At 44.2% G+C, this 18,757-nt stretch overlaps 1 protein-coding gene across 7 annotated transcripts in view; it reads right to left on the minus strand.

Moving 5' to 3' along the window:
- Positions 1 to 18,757, minus strand: part of RBM26 (RNA binding motif protein 26) — a 946,655-nt gene that overhangs the window by 760,869 nt on the left and 167,029 nt on the right. For all 7 annotated transcript variants that reach the window (XM_033948169.1, XM_033948166.1, XM_033948165.1 and 4 more), the window contains exon 5: positions 11,611 to 11,828. In XM_033948169.1, coding sequence (XP_033804060.1) covers positions 11,611 to 11,828 — 218 coding nt within the window. The remainder of the gene's footprint in view (positions 1 to 11,610; positions 11,829 to 18,757) is intronic.

The following is an 18,757-nucleotide window of genomic DNA, read 5'->3' on the forward strand; positions in this document are numbered from 1 at the left end:
CTGCTTCAGTTGCAACCATCTAAAACTTTGTGATTTATTAAGACCATATTTATGTTGCAACTGTGAAAAATCAAGCAATTTACCATTTGAAATAACATCATTTAAAGTCCGTATACCTGCAATAATCCAATACTTCCAAACGATTTTAAATCCGCCAATTTGAATCTTGGAGTTTATCCATATAGATTGATTTGTTGATTTATTTATTGGGTTAGGTGTTAAATTACTAACATATCGCAATGTTTCCATCAATATTCTGTTCTCTTTATATTTCCTAGGCATCTTGATACTGAGAACATGAGATAAATTTAGAGGAAACAAAGAGTCGCCATTCCAAATACAACCAATCCGGGGTATTTTCCACGAGCTCTGGAAGGACCCAATACATACCCTGGCGTAAAATATAGGCTTGATGATACCTATAAAAGTTTGGAAAATTTACTCCACCCTCCGCAATTGGTTTTTGTAAAGATACTAAAGCAATTCTAGGCATTTACCCAGCCAAACAAATTTTGTAAGAATACCATTTAGCTTTTTATAAAAGGACCCTTGAAAAAAAACTGGTATCATACTCATTTGATAATAAACCACAGGCAATATCATAATTTTAATAGTTTGGACTCTCCCCCACCAAGAAAGATGTAAGGGATTCCATTGTTCACACATTTCTGTTACTTTTTTTTAATAAAAATTTTTCATTCTCTTTCATTGTGTCTTCAAGTGTATTTTTTATTCTAATACCTAAATACTTTAATCCATCTTCTTTCCATACAAATGAGAATGAATCAAATAAGCCTTTAGTACAATGCACATTAAGTGGAAGAATTTCTGACTTACTCCAATTTATCTTATATCCTGAAAATTTTCCAAATTTCTCTATCAACTCTAGCAAGCATGGAATGGCAGTTTCTGGATTTCTCAAATAAAGCAGTATATCATCTGCATATGCAGAAACTTTATATTCCCAATCTGTACGGGGAATACCCTGTATCCCCTTTGCTTGTTGAATGGCTAATACAATATCAAAAAGCAAAGGAGATAATGGACAGCCTTGTCTAACCCCCCTCTGCAAATTAAAATGCTCTGATAAATTATTATTAATATATAATCTTGCAGCAGGGGAGCTATACAACGTCTGAATCATTTGTATAAATCCCGGACCTATACCAAACCAATCTAATGCTTGATACATAAAAGTCCACTCAACCCGATCAAAGGCTTTCTCCGCATCTAAAGAGACAGAGAAAGCCGGATCTTTCATGGTTTTTGTTAAATTTAACATATGAAAAGCCAATCTGGTATTATTAGAGGAATGTCTCTTAGCAACAAATCCCGTTTGGTGCATATCAATAATAAAAGGGAGAGCCTTAGCTAAGCGTAAAGCCAATATCTTAGCTAGAATTTTACCATCAATATTGATTAGCGAGATAGGCCTGTAGTTTGAAACTAAAGTGGGGGTCTCTGTTGGCTTTGGCAAAACGATTGTTAATGATTCTGCCATAGTACCTGTAATACAACCTTTAGTTAGTTGGTACTGATATAAATTTAATAAATGAGGTAATAGGGTAATTTGAAATGATTTATAAAACTCTACTGTGAAACCATCACCACCTGGAGCGGATTCAACTCTAAGAGATTTCAACGCTGTTTCTAATTCTTTTAGTGAAATAGGCTCTTCCAAACTTCTTTTTATATGTTCAGGAACCTTCAGTCCAATAATTAGATTCAAAAATTCTAAACCATCTTTTTTCCTATCTTCATAAGGTTCAGAAGAATATAGGTCTTTATAAAAATTTAGAAATTGACTTAAGATATTTCCATTTGAGTATGTGTAACTCCTTTCTCATCCTTTATTGCAAAAATTTTTGTCCTTCTTTGCTTTAAGATAATTTGCCAATAATCTTCCCGCCTTATTTGAACTTCCATAATACAGAGTTTGTTGGGAAAACAAATCTTTCCTTATAATCTCTCCAAACTAGATTACTGCAACGCCATCTACTTAAATCTATCAAAAAAAAGTATTTTAAGACTCCAGCTAATCCAGAATACTGCAGCCAAACTGATCTTCTCAAAACGTAAGTCTGACCATGCCTCCCCACTCCTTGCCAAACTTCATTGGCTCCCAATAATCTCCAGAATCCATTTCAAATGTTCCTGCCTGGCTTTCAAGATCATTCATGGAATCCTGCCTCCTCTTATCCCACTGTCTTTCAACTCCTCCAGTCCCGACTCCTCCAGAACTGCCCAAAGGCTTAAACTAGCCTTCCCCTCTCCACGCGGCATCCACTATTCAGGCAAACTGGGAAAATCCCTTCTCTTCAAAATCACAGGTCTTTGGAACAACCTCACCACCCCGCTGCGGAACCTGAGCTTCCTTCAGTTATTCCGCAAACAACTGAAAACCTGGCTTTTCAGCAAATTGTAGCTCTATCCTTCCCCCCTTTCTCTCCCCCCTTCTACACATAAGTTCATGTAATCCTTTTTCTTCTTCTCTACCCACTATTTTAAGTTCTTGTAAACCGTGTCGAGCTCCATTCTCATGGAGATGATGCGGTATATAAACTTAAGGTTTAGATTAGATTAGATTATAAATTTTGAAGATATCTCATTATATTTTACTTTTGCTTTTAATAAAGCCTGTACAGTACTTTGCTCTCATTTATACACTAATTTAGTTTCCAAATGTTTAATTTCTTTCTCCAAATCAGAAAATTGTTTTTTAAGTTGTTTTCTGATATATGTCGAATATGAAATAATATTTCCTCTCATGGTAGCCTTAAATGCATCCCATATTGTTTCTATGGTAATTTCTTCTGGAGTATTAATTTGAAAAAATTCAATCATTTTTAATTTAAATTCTTCAAGGAAATTTGAATCCGCAATCAATGTATTATCGAATCTCCATACAGACCTGCGATAATCTTGCTCATCTAACTTAAGTTCGACCCATACACCACGATGATCAGACAAAATGATAGGATCTATGGAGGCTTTTGTCACTTGTACTATTAGATTTGAGACAAAAATATAATCTATTCTTGAAAAGGATTTATGAACTGCATGCAAAGTGATGTGCCTTAGGTCACAAGTGGTGTGAGGGGGAAAATTTGAATCCCAGCTTTCTTGTATCTCAACCCATTGCCCTACAACTCCACAGCTAACCAGGGTTGGAGGGAGAAGGTGTCTTTCTCTGATGCTGCTGTCACTCAATCTCTCTCCTGTTAAAACTTCCAAATGAAGCACAATTTTTCCAACCCCACTCATCTTCTCTCAACATGAACTATTGTAGTCATATCCACACAGCACTTCCACAATAGTCTTATGCACCATGTAGCTCTGACTCTCTGAGTTACATGGTAAAAGTATAGCATAGCACATCTAAAACTGTGGTTGTTGTTCCTAGTATGGCACTACCAACATACAACAGGAGAGGGCTGGTGAACTGAAGAAAGTAGGGGTAAAGACAGGTCAGTGAGATACATATATGGATGAGGGAGAAAGAGCTATAAGAGGGATCCAGTGTGCCGTGGGGTACAAACCGGAGTGAGAGATAATAAGTAGAGGAAACAAGCCAAAGTGAGAAAGAATTGCCTACTACCTTATGGTTAGGGCTTCAGAATTTTTTCCAGTGATATTACTAAAGCATCCCGCAAAGCCTAACACAGGCTCAACTTTCAGTGGCAAAGCAGGAACCCAATCACATCCTAAAGCTATCCTTCAGGGTGAGTTCTGGACTGGTCTAGTAGGACTCAAATAAAAGAAATCATCAGGTGAGAGTAAATTTCACCATCCTTATTATCCTGATAGATCAGTACAGACTAGTGGGATGTATCAAGCCTTATCCTTTAAGATAGCCCTGTCAAAACTACTGTCCCAGACATTGACATTATAATGTAGCCAGCCTACTAATGACTCTGGAATCACTGCTCTAGCTTCCACCAAATAAATCAATTAAGCTCTTGCTGAATGAACACAGAAACCTTGCAGAAGTACTTTCTGATTGAGAAAATGTGTGTTAAGTGCCATCAATTCATGTTTGAACCTTAGCGACAATGAATTACAGATCTAAAAAGAAATTGGTTTTGTGCAGTCCAGTAAGGTTCTCCAGTGTCCTCCCCATGGTTGTTTTCAACATGTCCAGCCATCTGATTGCAGGTCGCCCTCTTCACCTGGTTCCGTCAATCTTCCCAAGCGTGATGTCTTTTTCCAGTGATCTCTCTCTTCTCACAGTATGACCAAACTAAAACAATTGTAACTTCATTATTTGGGCTTCGAGTGACATAGCCAGTTTTATCTCTTCCAGAATCGATTTTTTAGTTCTTCTGGCGGTCTATGACATACACAAAATCCTACTCCAGCACCAAAACTCAAATAAGTCAATCTTGTTTCTGTCTTGTTTCCATAGTGTCCAGCTTTCGTATTAATTCACCACTGAGAAAATGAGTACATGGACAAGTCTGATCTTTCTTTGGAGTGTTATTCCCTTGCCTCTGAATACTTTGTCGAGAGCCATCATTGAAGAGAGACCAAGTACGATTCTGCAGAGTATTTCTTATCCCAGGACAAGCAGGCAGCATATTCTCTACATGTGGGTGACATCACCGATGGAGCACCCTAGCGGACGTTTTCGCAAGCAGACTTGCTTGAAGACCTTCAAGCTTGCAATTGGCCTGCGCATGTGCGCGAGCCCCTCCTGCCCGGTCTAGGGCATGCGTCTCCTCAGCATGTCCTCAGTTCTCTGTTTTCCGCGGAGCCAGAAACACTGCTCCCTTGATTCGCGCGTTATCGTTGTCCCTCTTGCACCGTGGCTTGTTTAGTTTAATTTGAGTCGCTGTGCTCACATTCGTGGTTTTATTTTTTCTTTTTCAGTTCATAATCTTTTTGACCAGGTTCCGGGTCTTACTCTGGCTGCCTGGCCTCGCAGGGCTGCAGCCGTCTTTTTTCTTATGTCCTGGCCTCGTTCCGGGTTTAAAAACTGTACTAAGTGCAACCGGGTTATCTCCATCACTGACCCTCAACGTTGGTGTGTGGAGTGCCTGGGTGCAGAGCACCGTGCGGAGTCGTGCCCTCATTGTGCGACTTTGCAACCACGGGCTCTTCATAGGAGGGTGGCCAAGATTCTCCAACTCTTTGGCCCATGAATCCTGCGGGACAAGCCTCGAGCTCGGCCTCGGCACCATCGGTGGTGAGCCATCTGGTCCCGACTTCGACGCCTCTGACCTTGGTCTCGACCCAGCCTCGGTCTGACCAGCCTGAGCGTCCCCTTGTTTCTCGAGGCTCTGCCCGCAAGACTCACCGGATTCCCTCGAGCGATTCTTCATCCCCCGAGTCACCTGTAACTTTTCAGGGATCCAGGCCAGGGGGCCGTTTTTCCCCAGCTACTTTGTCGAGGTTTGCTCCTCCTAAAAAGCCCCGGTCTTCTCCGCCCCTTCGGGGCAGGTCTCCGACCGTGAAACCTTCTAGACACACGCTTGTCCTCGAGTTGTACTCTAGATTGTGTTCCCCATCGAGGCAGCTACCAGCCTCTAAGGGGTCTTCTTTGAAACCGGTGGAGGACTTTTCCTTTACCCAGTCTTCCCCGAGGTGTCGCCAGCTAATTCCTCGGACCCCGGGTCTTCCTGGCCCACCTAGCACGGGGTTGTTCCTCGATGCCCCCCAGACACTTTAGTAGAGCCTCTTCAGTCTCCCATTCGCGGGACTCCGAGGCCTCGGCTTACAACTCGAGGGAAATTTCTCCCTCTTTCTCGCCTGCCCCAAGATCTCGCTCAGGGTCTCCTCAGGAGGATGAGTCTTCTTCTCGAAACTCCTCCTTTACTCGTTTCATCTCTGATATGGGTAGAGCCTTAAAACTGGACCTCCAATCTGAGTCTGGAGGAGATGGGTGTTGATCGTCCACCCCGCGAGGTGTTGTGCTTGCCACTGCACCAGGTTCTCCGGCAAACCTTTCTCCGGAAACTGGAGACTGCACATGTGGTCACGGCCATTCCCTCCAAGTTGGAGTCCCGTTATCGGATGATTCCGGTTAAGGGGTTTGAAAGTTCTCAGCATTCTCATCAGTCCTTGGTGGTTGAGTCTTCCTTGAAGAAGTCCAACCCCTCTAAGGTTTACGCTGCCGTCCCTACAGGCCGGGAGGGCCATACGATGGACAAGTTTGGTCGCCGTCTTTACCAAAACTCAATGATGGCGAATTGTATCCTTAACTATAACTTTATCTTCACGTCCTACCTCCGGTTCTGTGTGAACGCCCTCCGCTCGTTCCAGGAGGACTTGCCGGATTCTCAGCGTCAGGAGTTTCGTCTCCTCGAGGAGACCCTCTCCCAGCTCCGCCTCTATATGTTTCAGGTGGCCTACGACGCCTTCAAGTTGTCCTCGAGGGTCACGGCCTTTGCGGTTGCAATGCGTCGCCTCGCTTGGCTCCGCATTGTGAATATGGATACGAATCTACAGGATCATCTTGCCAATCTCCCGTGTGGGGGTCATGAGCTCTTCAATGATTCCATCGAAGCGGCCACCAAGCGCCTTTCGGACCATGAACGGTCCTTCGCTTCTCTGGTGAATCATAAACCGAAGGCCCCTCCAATTCGGCAATATAAAATTCCTTTCCGGAGGTATCCGCAGAAATCTATGCCTGCCTTCTCTTGGCCTCCTTCGAAACGGCCGCTGCAGCAGCGTCAAACTAAGACCCAGCCGCCGGCCCCGGCGAAACCTGGGCCGTCCTTTTGACAATTCCGGTCTGAGCCTTCGGGCTCCCTTCCTCCTGGATCCTTCCCCCCCTCCCCATCGGGGGTCATCTCCACCATTTCTATGCCCAGTGGGAAAGTCTTACCACCGACGGTTGGGTGCTTTCTATCATCCGGGACGGGTACTCCCTTCACTTCAGTCACATACCCCCGGACCTACCTCCAAGAGTTTCCTTCTGCTCGGTCTCAGCTGCCTCTCCTTTTGCAGGAAGCTCAGGCCCTTCTTTGCCTTCGGGCGGTCGAGGAGGTTCCCCCGGACCAGTGGAACACCGGATTTTATTCCCGGTACTTTCTGGTGCCCAAGAAGACAGGGGATCTGCGTCCGATCCTGGACCTCCGTGCTCTGAACAAGTTTCTGGTCAGGGAACGGTTCCAAATGCTCACTCTTCCTACTTTGTACCCCCTCTTGGACAAGGGGGACTGGCTATGCTCTCTGGACCTCAAGGAGGCGTATACGCATATTCCGATACATCCGGCCTCTCGCCGGTATCTGAGATTCTGGGTGGGGGATCTCCATTTCCAGTATGGTGTTCTTCCCTTCGGCCTGGCGGCCTCTCCGAGGGTCTTAACAAAATGTCTAGTTGTTGTAGCTGCGGCCCTGCGTCTCCACGGCCTGCAGGTGTTTTCTTACCTCGATGACTGGTTGATGAAAGCGTCCTCTCGCCACGAAGTTCTGCGAGCGACGAATCAAACCATCTTGCTCCTTCAGAGCCTCGGCTTCGAAATGAACTTCCCCAAGTCTCAGCTCTGTCCATCCCAGTCTCTGGAATTTATTGGAGCGGTCCTGGACACAGCTCATCTCCGCTCCTTTCTGCCTCGGCGGGAGGCCCTTGTTCGATTATGCCAGAGGGTGATCCATCTTCCCTCAGTCCCGGCTCGACTCATGATGGTGCTCCTCGGTCACATGGCCTCCATGGTGCACGTGACTACTTTTGCCAGACTTCACCTCTGTATTCCGCAATGGACTCTGGCATCTCAATGAAACCAGGATCGGGACCCTGTCTCTCGACTCATTGTCGTGACTCCTTTGTTGAGGCAGTCTCTTCGTTGGTGGATGCTCTCTTCCAATCTTTCCAGAGGTTTTCTGTTTCATGCTCCTCCTCCGCAGAAGGTCCTCACGACGGACTCGTCGGCCTAAGCTTGGGGGGGGCTCATCTTAACGGTCTTTGCACTCAGAGTCTTTGGTCCAGTGCCGACTACCTTTGTCACATCAATCTGCTGGAGCTTCGAGCGATCTTCCTCGCCCTGAAAGCCTTTTGTCACCTGCTTTGCGACCGAGTGGTGTTGGTCCGCACGGACAACCAGGTCGCCATGTATTATATCAACAAACAGGGGGGTACGGGGTCCCGATCACTGTGCCAGGAGGCGATGCGGCTCTGGAATTTGGCCATCCGCCGCAACATATTCCTTCAAGCGGTCTACATTCAGGGCCAGCACAATGTCTGGCGGACAATTTGAGTCATCTTCTACAGCCTCACGAGTGGTCCATCCATTCCTTGACTCTGCATCAAGTATTTGCTCGCTAGGGGACTCCGGACTGTTCACATCCCCCCAAAATCACAAGTTGCCCCGCTTCTGCTCCAGGGTTTACACCCCACTCAGACTCGAGGCGGATGATTTTCTGCTGGATTGGACGAACCTATTTCTGTATGCATTCCCTCCATTCCCTCTGATTCTGAAGACTCTCGTCAGGCTCAAGTCCACGCGTGCCACCATGATTCTGATAGCACCTCGGTGGCCCCGACAGCCGTGGTTCTCTCTTCTGTCGCAACTCAGTTCCAGGGAGCCTCTTCTTCTGCCTGTTTTTCCTTCTCTGCTTACGCAGAGTCGGGGTTCTCTTTTTCATCTCTGAACTCAACGGCTTGGTTCCTCGAGACTTAATGCCCTCTTTCCAGTTCTCTCAGCTGTACTGGATGTCCTGGAGGCGTCTCGGAAGGCGTTCACTCGCCAATGTTACCATCAGAAGTGGACCCGCTTTTCTTCCTGGTGTGCTACTCGACAGCAGGAGCCACTGTCTGCCTCCTTATCTGCTGTCCTGGATTATCTGTTACACTTGTCTGGCGCTGGACTCAAATCCTTTTCGGTTCGAATCCACCTTAGTGCCATTGCTGCTTTTCATCAGCCGATTGACGGGAAGCCTCTCTCTGTTCATCCTGTGGTTCATCCCAATTCATGAAAAAATTTTTCCACGTTCATCCGCCCCTTAAACCTCCTCCGGTGGTTTGGGATCTTAATGTGGTCCTTACTCGCTTGATGAAACCCCCATTCGAGCCGCTAGCGCGGGCTCACTTGATGTTTCTTACTTGGAAGGTTATGTTTCTTATTGCTCTCACTTCTGCCCGTCGTGTCAGTGAGCTTCAAGCCTTGGTTGCGGACCCACCTTTCACTGTCTTCCATCATGATAAGGTGGGTTCTCCGTGCCCATCCTAAGTTCTTGCCTAAGGTTGTTTCTGAGTTTCACATTAACCAATCCATTGTTCTTCCTGTGTTTTTCCGAAGCCCCATTCTCACCCTGGAGAAGTGGCTCTGCATTCTCTTGATTGTAAGCATGCGCTGGCCTTCTACTTGAAGCACACTGCTCCGCATTGTTCTGCTCCCCAGCTCTTTCTCTCTTTCGACCCTAATCGTTTGGGTCGCTCTGTTTCTAAGCGGACCATTTCTAACTGGTTGGCCGCTTGTATCTCCATTTGTTACACTCAGGTTCGTCTCTCCCTGCCATGTCGAGTCACAGGCCACAAGGTCAGAGCGATGGCGGCGTCAGTTGCTTTCCTCCGCTCGACTCCACTTGAGGAAATCTGTAAGGTTGCAACTTGGTCCTCGGTTTATACATTTACCTCGCACTACTGTCTGGATACTTTCTACAGGCGTGATGGCCATTTTGGCCAGTCCGTTTTGCAAAATCTGTTTTCCTAAATTGCCAACTCTCCCTCCATCCCATTCTGGTTAGCTTGGAGGTCTCCCACATGTAGAGAATATGCTGCCTGCTTGTCCTTGGATAAAGCACAGTTACTTACCGTAACAGGTGTTATCCCGGGATAGCAGATATTCTCACAACCCATCCACCTCCTCGTGGTTGGCTTCTTTGCTAGCTATCTGAATTGAGGACATGCTGAGGAGACGCATGCCCTAGACCGGGTGGGAGGGGCACACGTGCATGCACGGGCCAATCGCAAGCTTGAAGGTCTTCAAGCAAGTCTGCTTTCGAAAACGTCCGCTAGGGGGCTCCGTCAGTGACGTCACCCACGTGTAGAGAATATCCGCCTGCTGTCCCTGAATAACACCTGTTATGGTAAGTAACTGTGCTTTCCCTGATAATTGCTTCTTTGTTTATGAATTGAATTACTCATAATTCAATTGAAATACTCTATTCTATTGCCTTCAAGCTCAAAATCTTCATCATTTTCCGTGTTCATGATCTTCATCTTATATTCATTTCTAATCCCATGTTATTACACTCAGCTTTAAACAAACAAAAAAAGGTAAAGGGTAAATTTATTAGCATAAAAAGTCCTAGTATGTTTACTTGCAGCCTTTGTTGTATTATTTTCAGCAATATTTTGCTGGCATGCGGAATGCAATTGTTCTGTAGTTGTTACAGTCGGTATAAGTATGAATGGTGATCTTCTCCAATCAGTTGGTCATGTTTTTTTTTTCCTTCCAAATCTGTTGATACAGTCAAATGAGGGCCATGATAGCACCTTCTGAGTCTTTGATTAATTCAATTGGAATACCATTGATTCCAGATGACTTGTTTTTCGATAAAGCTTTAATTGCTGCTATGACTTTTCTTTTAAACTCCAAGCATTAGAAAAAATTCTTCATGGTGAAGAACCATTCTGAATGTCCCAAAAGCACCTGTCAGGTTTATAGTACAGGCAGACCTGGGTTAAGAATGAGTTACATTGTTTAAACCGTTCTTAAGTTGAATTTGTATGTAACTCAGATCTTGATTCTCTCCACAAAGCCGTGGGCAGCATTTCCTACATGCTGCCCCGGAAGGCTTCCCTCTGAGCATGTAGTAGTGGAAAATTTTCATTTTCCCTCCCAGTCAGATCCTACTATTCTTCCCACCTTCTCCACCTCCTTGAGGCCTCTCTTGCATCCCTTTCCACCCATCCCACTGTTCCTTCTCAACCACATTCAACATTTCTCCCTCTCAACTCTCTTCACTATGCATCTCTACTTCACTCCTCTCTCACCACCATGTCCAATAATTCTCTCTCCCTCCCTATGCCCAACAATTCTCTTTTTTCATTTCCCCATGTGCACCATCTCATTTTCCCTCTCACCCAGACACTCATGCCCAAGAATTCTCCCTTTCTATTCTCTCCCCCACCTCAGCATCTCTTTCCCTCACTTCCTCCATTCTTCCATCCTATGTCCCAAGTTCATACTCCTCTCCCTCCCTCTATTGTGTCCCAAGTTCATGCCCCCTCCCCTCCTTCCTTCCATCCTTTGTCCAAAGTTTGTGCTCCCTTCCTTCCTTCTGTGTCCCAACGTGCCTCCTCTCATATTCCAAAGTGCCCCAAGTTCATGCCTCCCTCCTGTTCTGGCTAGCTCCCTCCTCCTCTTTCCTTTCAGCCGCACATCAGAAGGAAGGATTCCGGGTCAGCCAAGAGCTGCTTATAGGAGCCATTGCCCACGGCTTTGTATAGAGAAACAAGTGTGCCTGGAAAGAAGGAGGAAAAGGGAGCCAGCCAGAACAGGTAAACACTCGCAGACGGGAGGCACGAACTAGGGACACAGAATAGGAGAGAGATAGGCACATTAGGATCCGGAAGGGAGAAGCAGGAACCCTGTTTGTAACTACAAATCCAAAATGTCTGACGTTCATAATCCGGGGACTGCTTGTTACTGCACTTGTAATTACCTCTACTTCTTGTTCGGCTTCTACTTCTGCTTCTGTCTCTATCCCTATCCCTCAGCCTCTCTTTGCTCCAACTTCGGCTCCGACTCCGACTCCTGCTGTAACTTCGGCTCCGACCTCGCCTCCTATTGTACCGGTCTCTGTAGGAATCTCTCCTAGGTGGGTTTCGGTCATAATCTCGCTTCCGTGAACGATCATCTTTCTTTCTGTCATCACGGTTCCTAAATAAAAACGAAAAATCAAGTCACTGAAAATGCACCATACTTTGACTACTGCCACCAAATATTTCTTTTTAACCAAATGCAATCTACACAAAGGGTTGAATTAACACAAGTCCTGAAACATTTTTTAATATGAAATAATGCACTCATCCATGTAAAGTAGTGTACATCTCTCACATTTACTGAGCCATTTGATCCAAGGATAAGAATTCAGATTGTAAACTCTTAAAAAAAGAGTTCCTAGGAAACTTAAAAATATGTATAGCAGAACAGATTCACAGATGGATGCGACTATGCAGTGAAGGAAGAACTGCACTTTTTTCTTAGGAACCAGGATGCTGTCTTAGGTACTGAGGCCAAGAACACAAAACTGTGTGTACAGGTTTCCATTTAAGAAACAGTTAAAAACTCAAGTTATTTGTTAATGCATTTTTGTCATTTATTAGTTGGCATTTGAAGAACAGAATCTGTTTGCTATTGTATTCCTGCGCTTTATTAGTTGACACTTGAAGAGAAGAAATTGTTAATTATGTAGATTTTATGATCTAGTTTGTCTTTTATGTATGCTTTTTATTGATGTAAACTGTTTAGTTTTTTTGCAAACAGTATTAAAAAGTTTTAAATAAATAAAATGGAACAAGATTCCTACAGTACATTGTCACTGGTTCTGCCAAGGCAATGTTATTCATGCTATTTTTTTGTAATTTTAGCCCCAAATCCTGGGAAAACATTCCAGATATTTTTAAAAGTATGCTTCTTTCCAAGGGCTCTCTATTCCCTATCCAGTCAAACTCACCTACAATTTGTTCCTCTATCCATAATTATATTTCCCAAGGAAACACTTTAATAGCTTGCATCTTCTGTACTCAAGTCACTTTTTTCCTGATTCAAGCATGAGCTATAGAAAGAAAATGTGCTGGCAGGCAGAGTCAATGGAAGATTAGGTTTATATCTTTGATAATCTTCTGTTACACCCTGGAGGATTCCATACACCAGGTATTCAATCGCAACCCGCAATCCGGGTGTTGCAGAAATCTACATCTTTTCTGAACACATGCTGCACTCCCCCTAGTGTGAGAATCAGTAAACAACCTTAGTTTAGTCCCAAAGTCAAGCACATACCAGCGAATTCAGGACAAGGGGGTACAGGGAAGAATCCCCATCAACATAAGTAATTCACAAACTGGTTTGCTCTGCAAAATATTAACAAGTAATAAACAGGTACAAAGGCAACTCAGAAAAACATTGAGGAACAATGTAGAACCAACCTGCCGTGTGCAATGAGCACCCCGAGAAAGGCCTTCAGTAACGAGCATACTCACAGAAAACTCCCCACAGGATCCGGCAACTGGCTGGAAAATGTTCAAGCCTATAAGGAGAATAACCGAGGCAAAAAGGAGCAGGCTATATAAACAATTGAATGTACACAGAAGGGCGGGTCATATGGAATCCTCCACGGACTAATAGAAAGAAGATTATCAAAGGTATAAACCTAATGTTCCATTCTGTTACATCCCTTCTGGATTCCATATGCTAGGTGATGTACCAAAGCCACTGCACCGCGGAGAACCAGCTTTTGATCCATACTGTTTTGGAAGATGCTCCTGAGTTTGCCCCTTACGAAGGACATGAAACGGGGCTCTGTAGGGCAATCAGCTGGCACTCCGCATGGAAAAACAAAACAGCGATTTGCAGATAAGTTCCTGTTTTTCAGCCATTTTATTAAAGGTTTAAAATTTACCAGGCTTTATAGAAACATAGAAAAAAGCAGCAGAAAAGGGCTATAGCCCACCAAGTCTGCCCATTCCAAGTATCTCCTCCCCTGAATTTACTCCCTTAAAGATCCCACGTGAGTATCCCATTTTCTCTTAAAATCCGTCACGCTGCTGGCCTTTATCACCTGGAGTGGGAGTCTGTTCCAATGATCCACTACTCTTTCGGTGAAGAAGTACTTTCACCAATGTCATTTAAAAGTGTTGTTGAATTGTTGATTGATTTATTTGAATCCTATTTAAATTCAATTCTCCACACTATATAGACACCAGGGTTTTGGGCGATTTATAACAATTCTTGCATTAATTTATAGCTTAAAGAGAAAAAATAAAAAAGCAATTTTTAAAAAAAATTTTGCACTATGAATTATAGATTTTTAGATTAGCCCACAGAGTGTTTTAAAATGATGTGAGTAGGTAATGTTTGCCAAGCACGTTTGTGCATTTGGCGGTGTTGAACCCTGGTGAACTCAGACAAAATCTTTCACACGAGTTCCCACCTACTGATTAAAACTCTGTTTGCAACATCCAAACAAACACTTGACATAAGGGGTTGTTAGCTCGAAACCCTTCAGGTGTCTGAAGAATAGAGAGCTGGTCTGGTTTTTGAAGTCCAAAGCCATGGTAACCAGAAAGGGACAGAAGAGCCTGCCCTCAAAACCAAGGTCCCGAAAACGGCATCAGAACTTGCCGCCACATCCACTCGATAAAACTGGGTAAAAAAATGAAGCAATGACCAAGTAGCCACCGTACAAATTTCATTAGGATAAAATGTGTGAGATTCCGCCCATGACGCAGCCACACTTCTCGTTGAGTGCACTTTAAGCAAGCTCGGTGGCTGCTTGCCACAGCTGATGTAAGTCACGGAAATGGCCATTCAAATCCATCAAGCGATCGAGAACTTAGTCTCCGGCCTACCATGGCGAGGCGCAGGAGTGAGAACAAAAAAGTGATCAGATAGCCTGGACTCATTAGTCTTTTCCAAATAATGGAGCAAAAACCCTCCTGACATCCAATTTGCATAAGATCTGATCTTTCCATTCTGAACCAGTTGGTTGAAATGCAGGCAACCTAATCTCCTGGTTGACATGAAAAGCCAAGACCACTTTCGGCAAGAAAGAAGGTACAGTAAGGAGAAAAACTCTCACCTCCGAAATACGGAGAAAGGGTTCCCTGTACAAAAGAGCCTGACACTCCAAAATAGTCTGCATCAAAACTAAGGCGACAAAAGAAACGGTCTTGATTGTAAGGTCCAAAAGAGAAAAATCCTTTGGGGGTTTGAATGGAGCCTCACCAAGGCCCTGCAAAATGATGTTAAGATTCCATGAAGGGAAAGGAAAATACAAGGGAGAATGCAGACGAAGCCCCCCCCCCCCCCATATGAACCTGGTCACATCCAGATGAGCAGTAAGTGAACAGGAACCCTTGCCCATTCTCCCGGGTACAGAATCTGTCAGCTGAGGAAATCTGCCTGAACGATATCGATGCTGGCCACATGAGCCGCTGAGAGCGACAGGAGGTGAGCCTCCGCCCACTGAAAGAGCATGCGAGCTTCTTAGCTCAAGCAAGCGCTTCTCGTGTCCCCTTGACAATTGATGCATGCCACTGTCATGGCATTGTCGAAGACAAGAAACGCTTTTCTTCCAGAAGGGGCTAGAGAGTGAGTAGTGCCAGCCAAATCACCTGAAGCTCCAGACGATTGATCGACAAACATTTCTGACGATGAGTTCACTGCCCCTGAATGGATCACTCCCCCCAGTGAGCCCCCCAACTCGACAGGCTAGCATCTGTCATAAGAGTCATCCACTCTGATATATGAAGAAGCCTGCCCTGAAGAAAAGCCTCTCCCTGAAGAAACGAGTTCAGATTGCTGCGAGCTGGCTCCGCCAGGGGAGCAGCATCAGAAGGGAATGATGCTCCGGAGACCACCGAGAGAGACGGGATTCTTGTAAAGGGTACATGTGAGCTCGGGCCCAGGGAACCACCTCCAAAGAGGCCACCATGGACATCAAAACCTGAAGATATAGTCAGGCTGTGGGAGCCGGTAGTCCAGAAGAGTTCTGATCTGCTGCTGAAGTTTCTGTCTGCATGCCTTGGGAAGAAAAACCCGACAGTTCTTGGTATAAAACAAGGAGCCCCAGATACTCCAATGTCTGGGAGGGCGTCAAAGTGCTCTTTTTGAAGTTGACAATCCACCCCAACATCTGCAACTGAGATACTACCGTTTCCACCGCACTCTCACACTCCGAACAAAATGGAGCTCGAATCAATCAGTCGTCCAGGTAAGGATGAACCTGAATCCACTGCTGGCAGAGAAATGCCACCACAACTACCATCACCTTGGTGAAAATGTGGGGTGCCATTGCGAGGCCGAAGATGAACTGGAAATGTTGTTGCAGAACAAGGAAACGCAGAAACCTTTGATGCTCCAGGTATATTGGAATATGGAGTTAAGTCTCTATGAGATCCAAGGATGCCAGAAACTCTCCTAGAGAGACAGCTGCTATGACCGTGCGCACAGTTTATGTCTGAAAATAGGGAACCTTCAAGAAGAAGTTTACCGACTTGAGATCCAGAATGGGCCTCCAGTCTTTAGAGCCATTCTTTGGCACGATGAAATATAAGGAGTATCTGACTAAGCCTGATTCTTGTTCTGCAACAGGTTCTATCACTGCAATGTCCAGCAGACGTTGCATGGTAGCGCAGACTCAGACTTCTTTTTCCAGCCGACACACCAGAGAATCCAGAAAGAGCTCCGGAGGCAGGCAAAAGAAGTCTATCTTGTGCCCCTTCTAAATGATGTCCAGGACCCATTGATCCAATGAGTCCACTCCCTCCAATTCAAGGAAGCTCTGACAGACTGGCGTCATTGGGTCTTCTGAGGAGTAGCCGCTGCTCGGGAGCTAGAGGCCTGAGGCCGCCTGGAAGGAGGTATTGATGCCCCTATATAGGACATTGGTGAGACCGCATTTAGAATAGGAGTAATCAAAGGAAATACTTTTTTACAGAAAGGGTGGTAGATGCATGGAACAATCTCCCGGAAGAGGTGATGGAGACAGAGGCTATGTCTTAATTCAAGAAGCCCGGGATAGATACGTGGGTTCTCTTAGAGAGAGGAAGAGATAATGGTTACTGTGGATGGGCCAACTGGATGGGCCATTTGGCCTATATTTGACATTATGTTTCTATGTTTCCATGAACTGGAATTGTTGAATCGAGGGCAGAAGCCCTATGAGTATCTCTGAGAAGAAGAGCTTGCTGAGTCCTGACGAAACCTGCGGGAGGAACAAAAATTACTACAATCCCCACCCGCTGGCCAACAAGACATATTCACAGGGAGAAGATTTAGGACAGTGTTCAGCCGCACTGGTCATAAGGTCATCCAGGCCTTTACCAAAAAGGAGCTGGCCCTTGAAAGGAAATTTGCTCAGAGTAGCCTTAGAGGAGGTGTCCCCTGTCCAATTACGGATCCAAAGAGTCCAATGCGTAGACACTGCATAGACACTGCATAAGCTGAGACCTTGCCAAGAATTCAAAAGAGATCATAAAGAGCATCCACTACATAATCCACTACATTATCCACCCCATCCATGATTAGTGGTGGACAAGAAGGAAGTTCTGCAGAGTCCTCGCAATCTGGAATGACAGGCATGCGGCGTAAAGGACATACTTATTCATTTATTATCTGAGATAGGACTTGATTAGAGAGTATTAAATTGATTCAAAGGCTTTCTAACTTTACGATCTTATCAGGTTTATGTTGACAGAAAACCATCTTTTGTTTGGAGATCAGTATGCAGAGTGCCACAGGGCTCCCCTTTATCCCCTCTCCTCTTCAATGTTTATAAGACTACTTTAAGAAAACTTAAGTTAATGAAATTAGAAACAATCTTTACATAAGATGATGATATTTTTATATGGCTAATTTTATTTGGCTTATTTTTATATTGCTAATTTATTTTTATATGGCTAATTTATCAACAAACATTTCAAGTATCTCTAGGCTTCAAGATTGGGCCCTATCTATTCGAATGAAATTAAATACTACGAAAACTAAATTATTATGGTTTGGCCCTGAAATAGATCTCTTACCTTCTTCAGTGAATTTGATGACCGGTGAATCATTAAAAATTGAACATTCTTCAAAGATCTTGGGGGGTTTTCTGGACTCTACCCTTTCATATCACTGTTAGAATAATCTATCTAAGAAGTGTTTTTTTAGCCTCCATATGTTAAGGAGGGTTCGTCATTTGCTCCATCAGCAGCATTTTGCCATACTGGTATAGGCTATAATATTAGCACAATTAGATTACTGTAACTCTCTTTGAATAGGTTACAGTTAATTCAGAATACTATGCCATGTTGATTTTTGAAAAGAAGAAATATGATCATATGTGTCCTCTTCTTGAAGCACTTCACTGACTTCCATTTTATTGTAGAGTTCAATTTAAATGTGCAACTATAACATTTAAAATTTTACATGGAATTTTTATACCCCTGGTAAACATCACTTTGAATTCCTCGCGGGCCTTAAAATCTAGCACATCTCAGATTTACAAACTGTCTTTTCCTTCCTTTAGAAGATCAAAAGTTACCAGTTACATCTCTCAATCCTTTCCATACTTATTTGTATCTATTTGGAATAAGCTTCCTGTTAAAATTAGAATATCTTTGTCCCTTCAAATTTTTAGAAAATAATTAAAAACACAACTTTTTTTACATTCTGAAAGTCATTAAACTCAATTGTATACTTTAGTTTGTAAGGTGGACTTGATTGGTCTCATATATGGAAGATGTATTAGTTGTTAGTTATTTCATCTTTAACCTTACTGTGAACCAAGTCGAGCTTTTGAATTGGAAGTTGACACGGTATACAAATCTAAGAATTAGATTAGATTAGAAGCGGCTACCACCGCCTTCAGCCCCAAAGTCACCACTTCAAAAATCTTTTTCAACATAATGTCCATTCTATGATCCTGAGAATCCCGAAGCATCACACCCCATCACTAGGGAGGGCTGTACGACTGATCACATGTACCGCAGTGGAATCCACTTTAGGCTGTTCTAAACCCTGCTAAACTTCAGGCACCAATGGATAAAGTTTCAACATAGCTTTAGAAGACCGCAAAGAGCTGTCTGGAAAGTCCCATTGTGCAT

The sequence above is a fragment of the Geotrypetes seraphini genome, chromosome 6, assembly GCF_902459505.1.
Source record: "Geotrypetes seraphini chromosome 6, aGeoSer1.1, whole genome shotgun sequence".
NCBI classification, from domain to species: domain Eukaryota; kingdom Metazoa; phylum Chordata; class Amphibia; order Gymnophiona; family Dermophiidae; genus Geotrypetes; species Geotrypetes seraphini.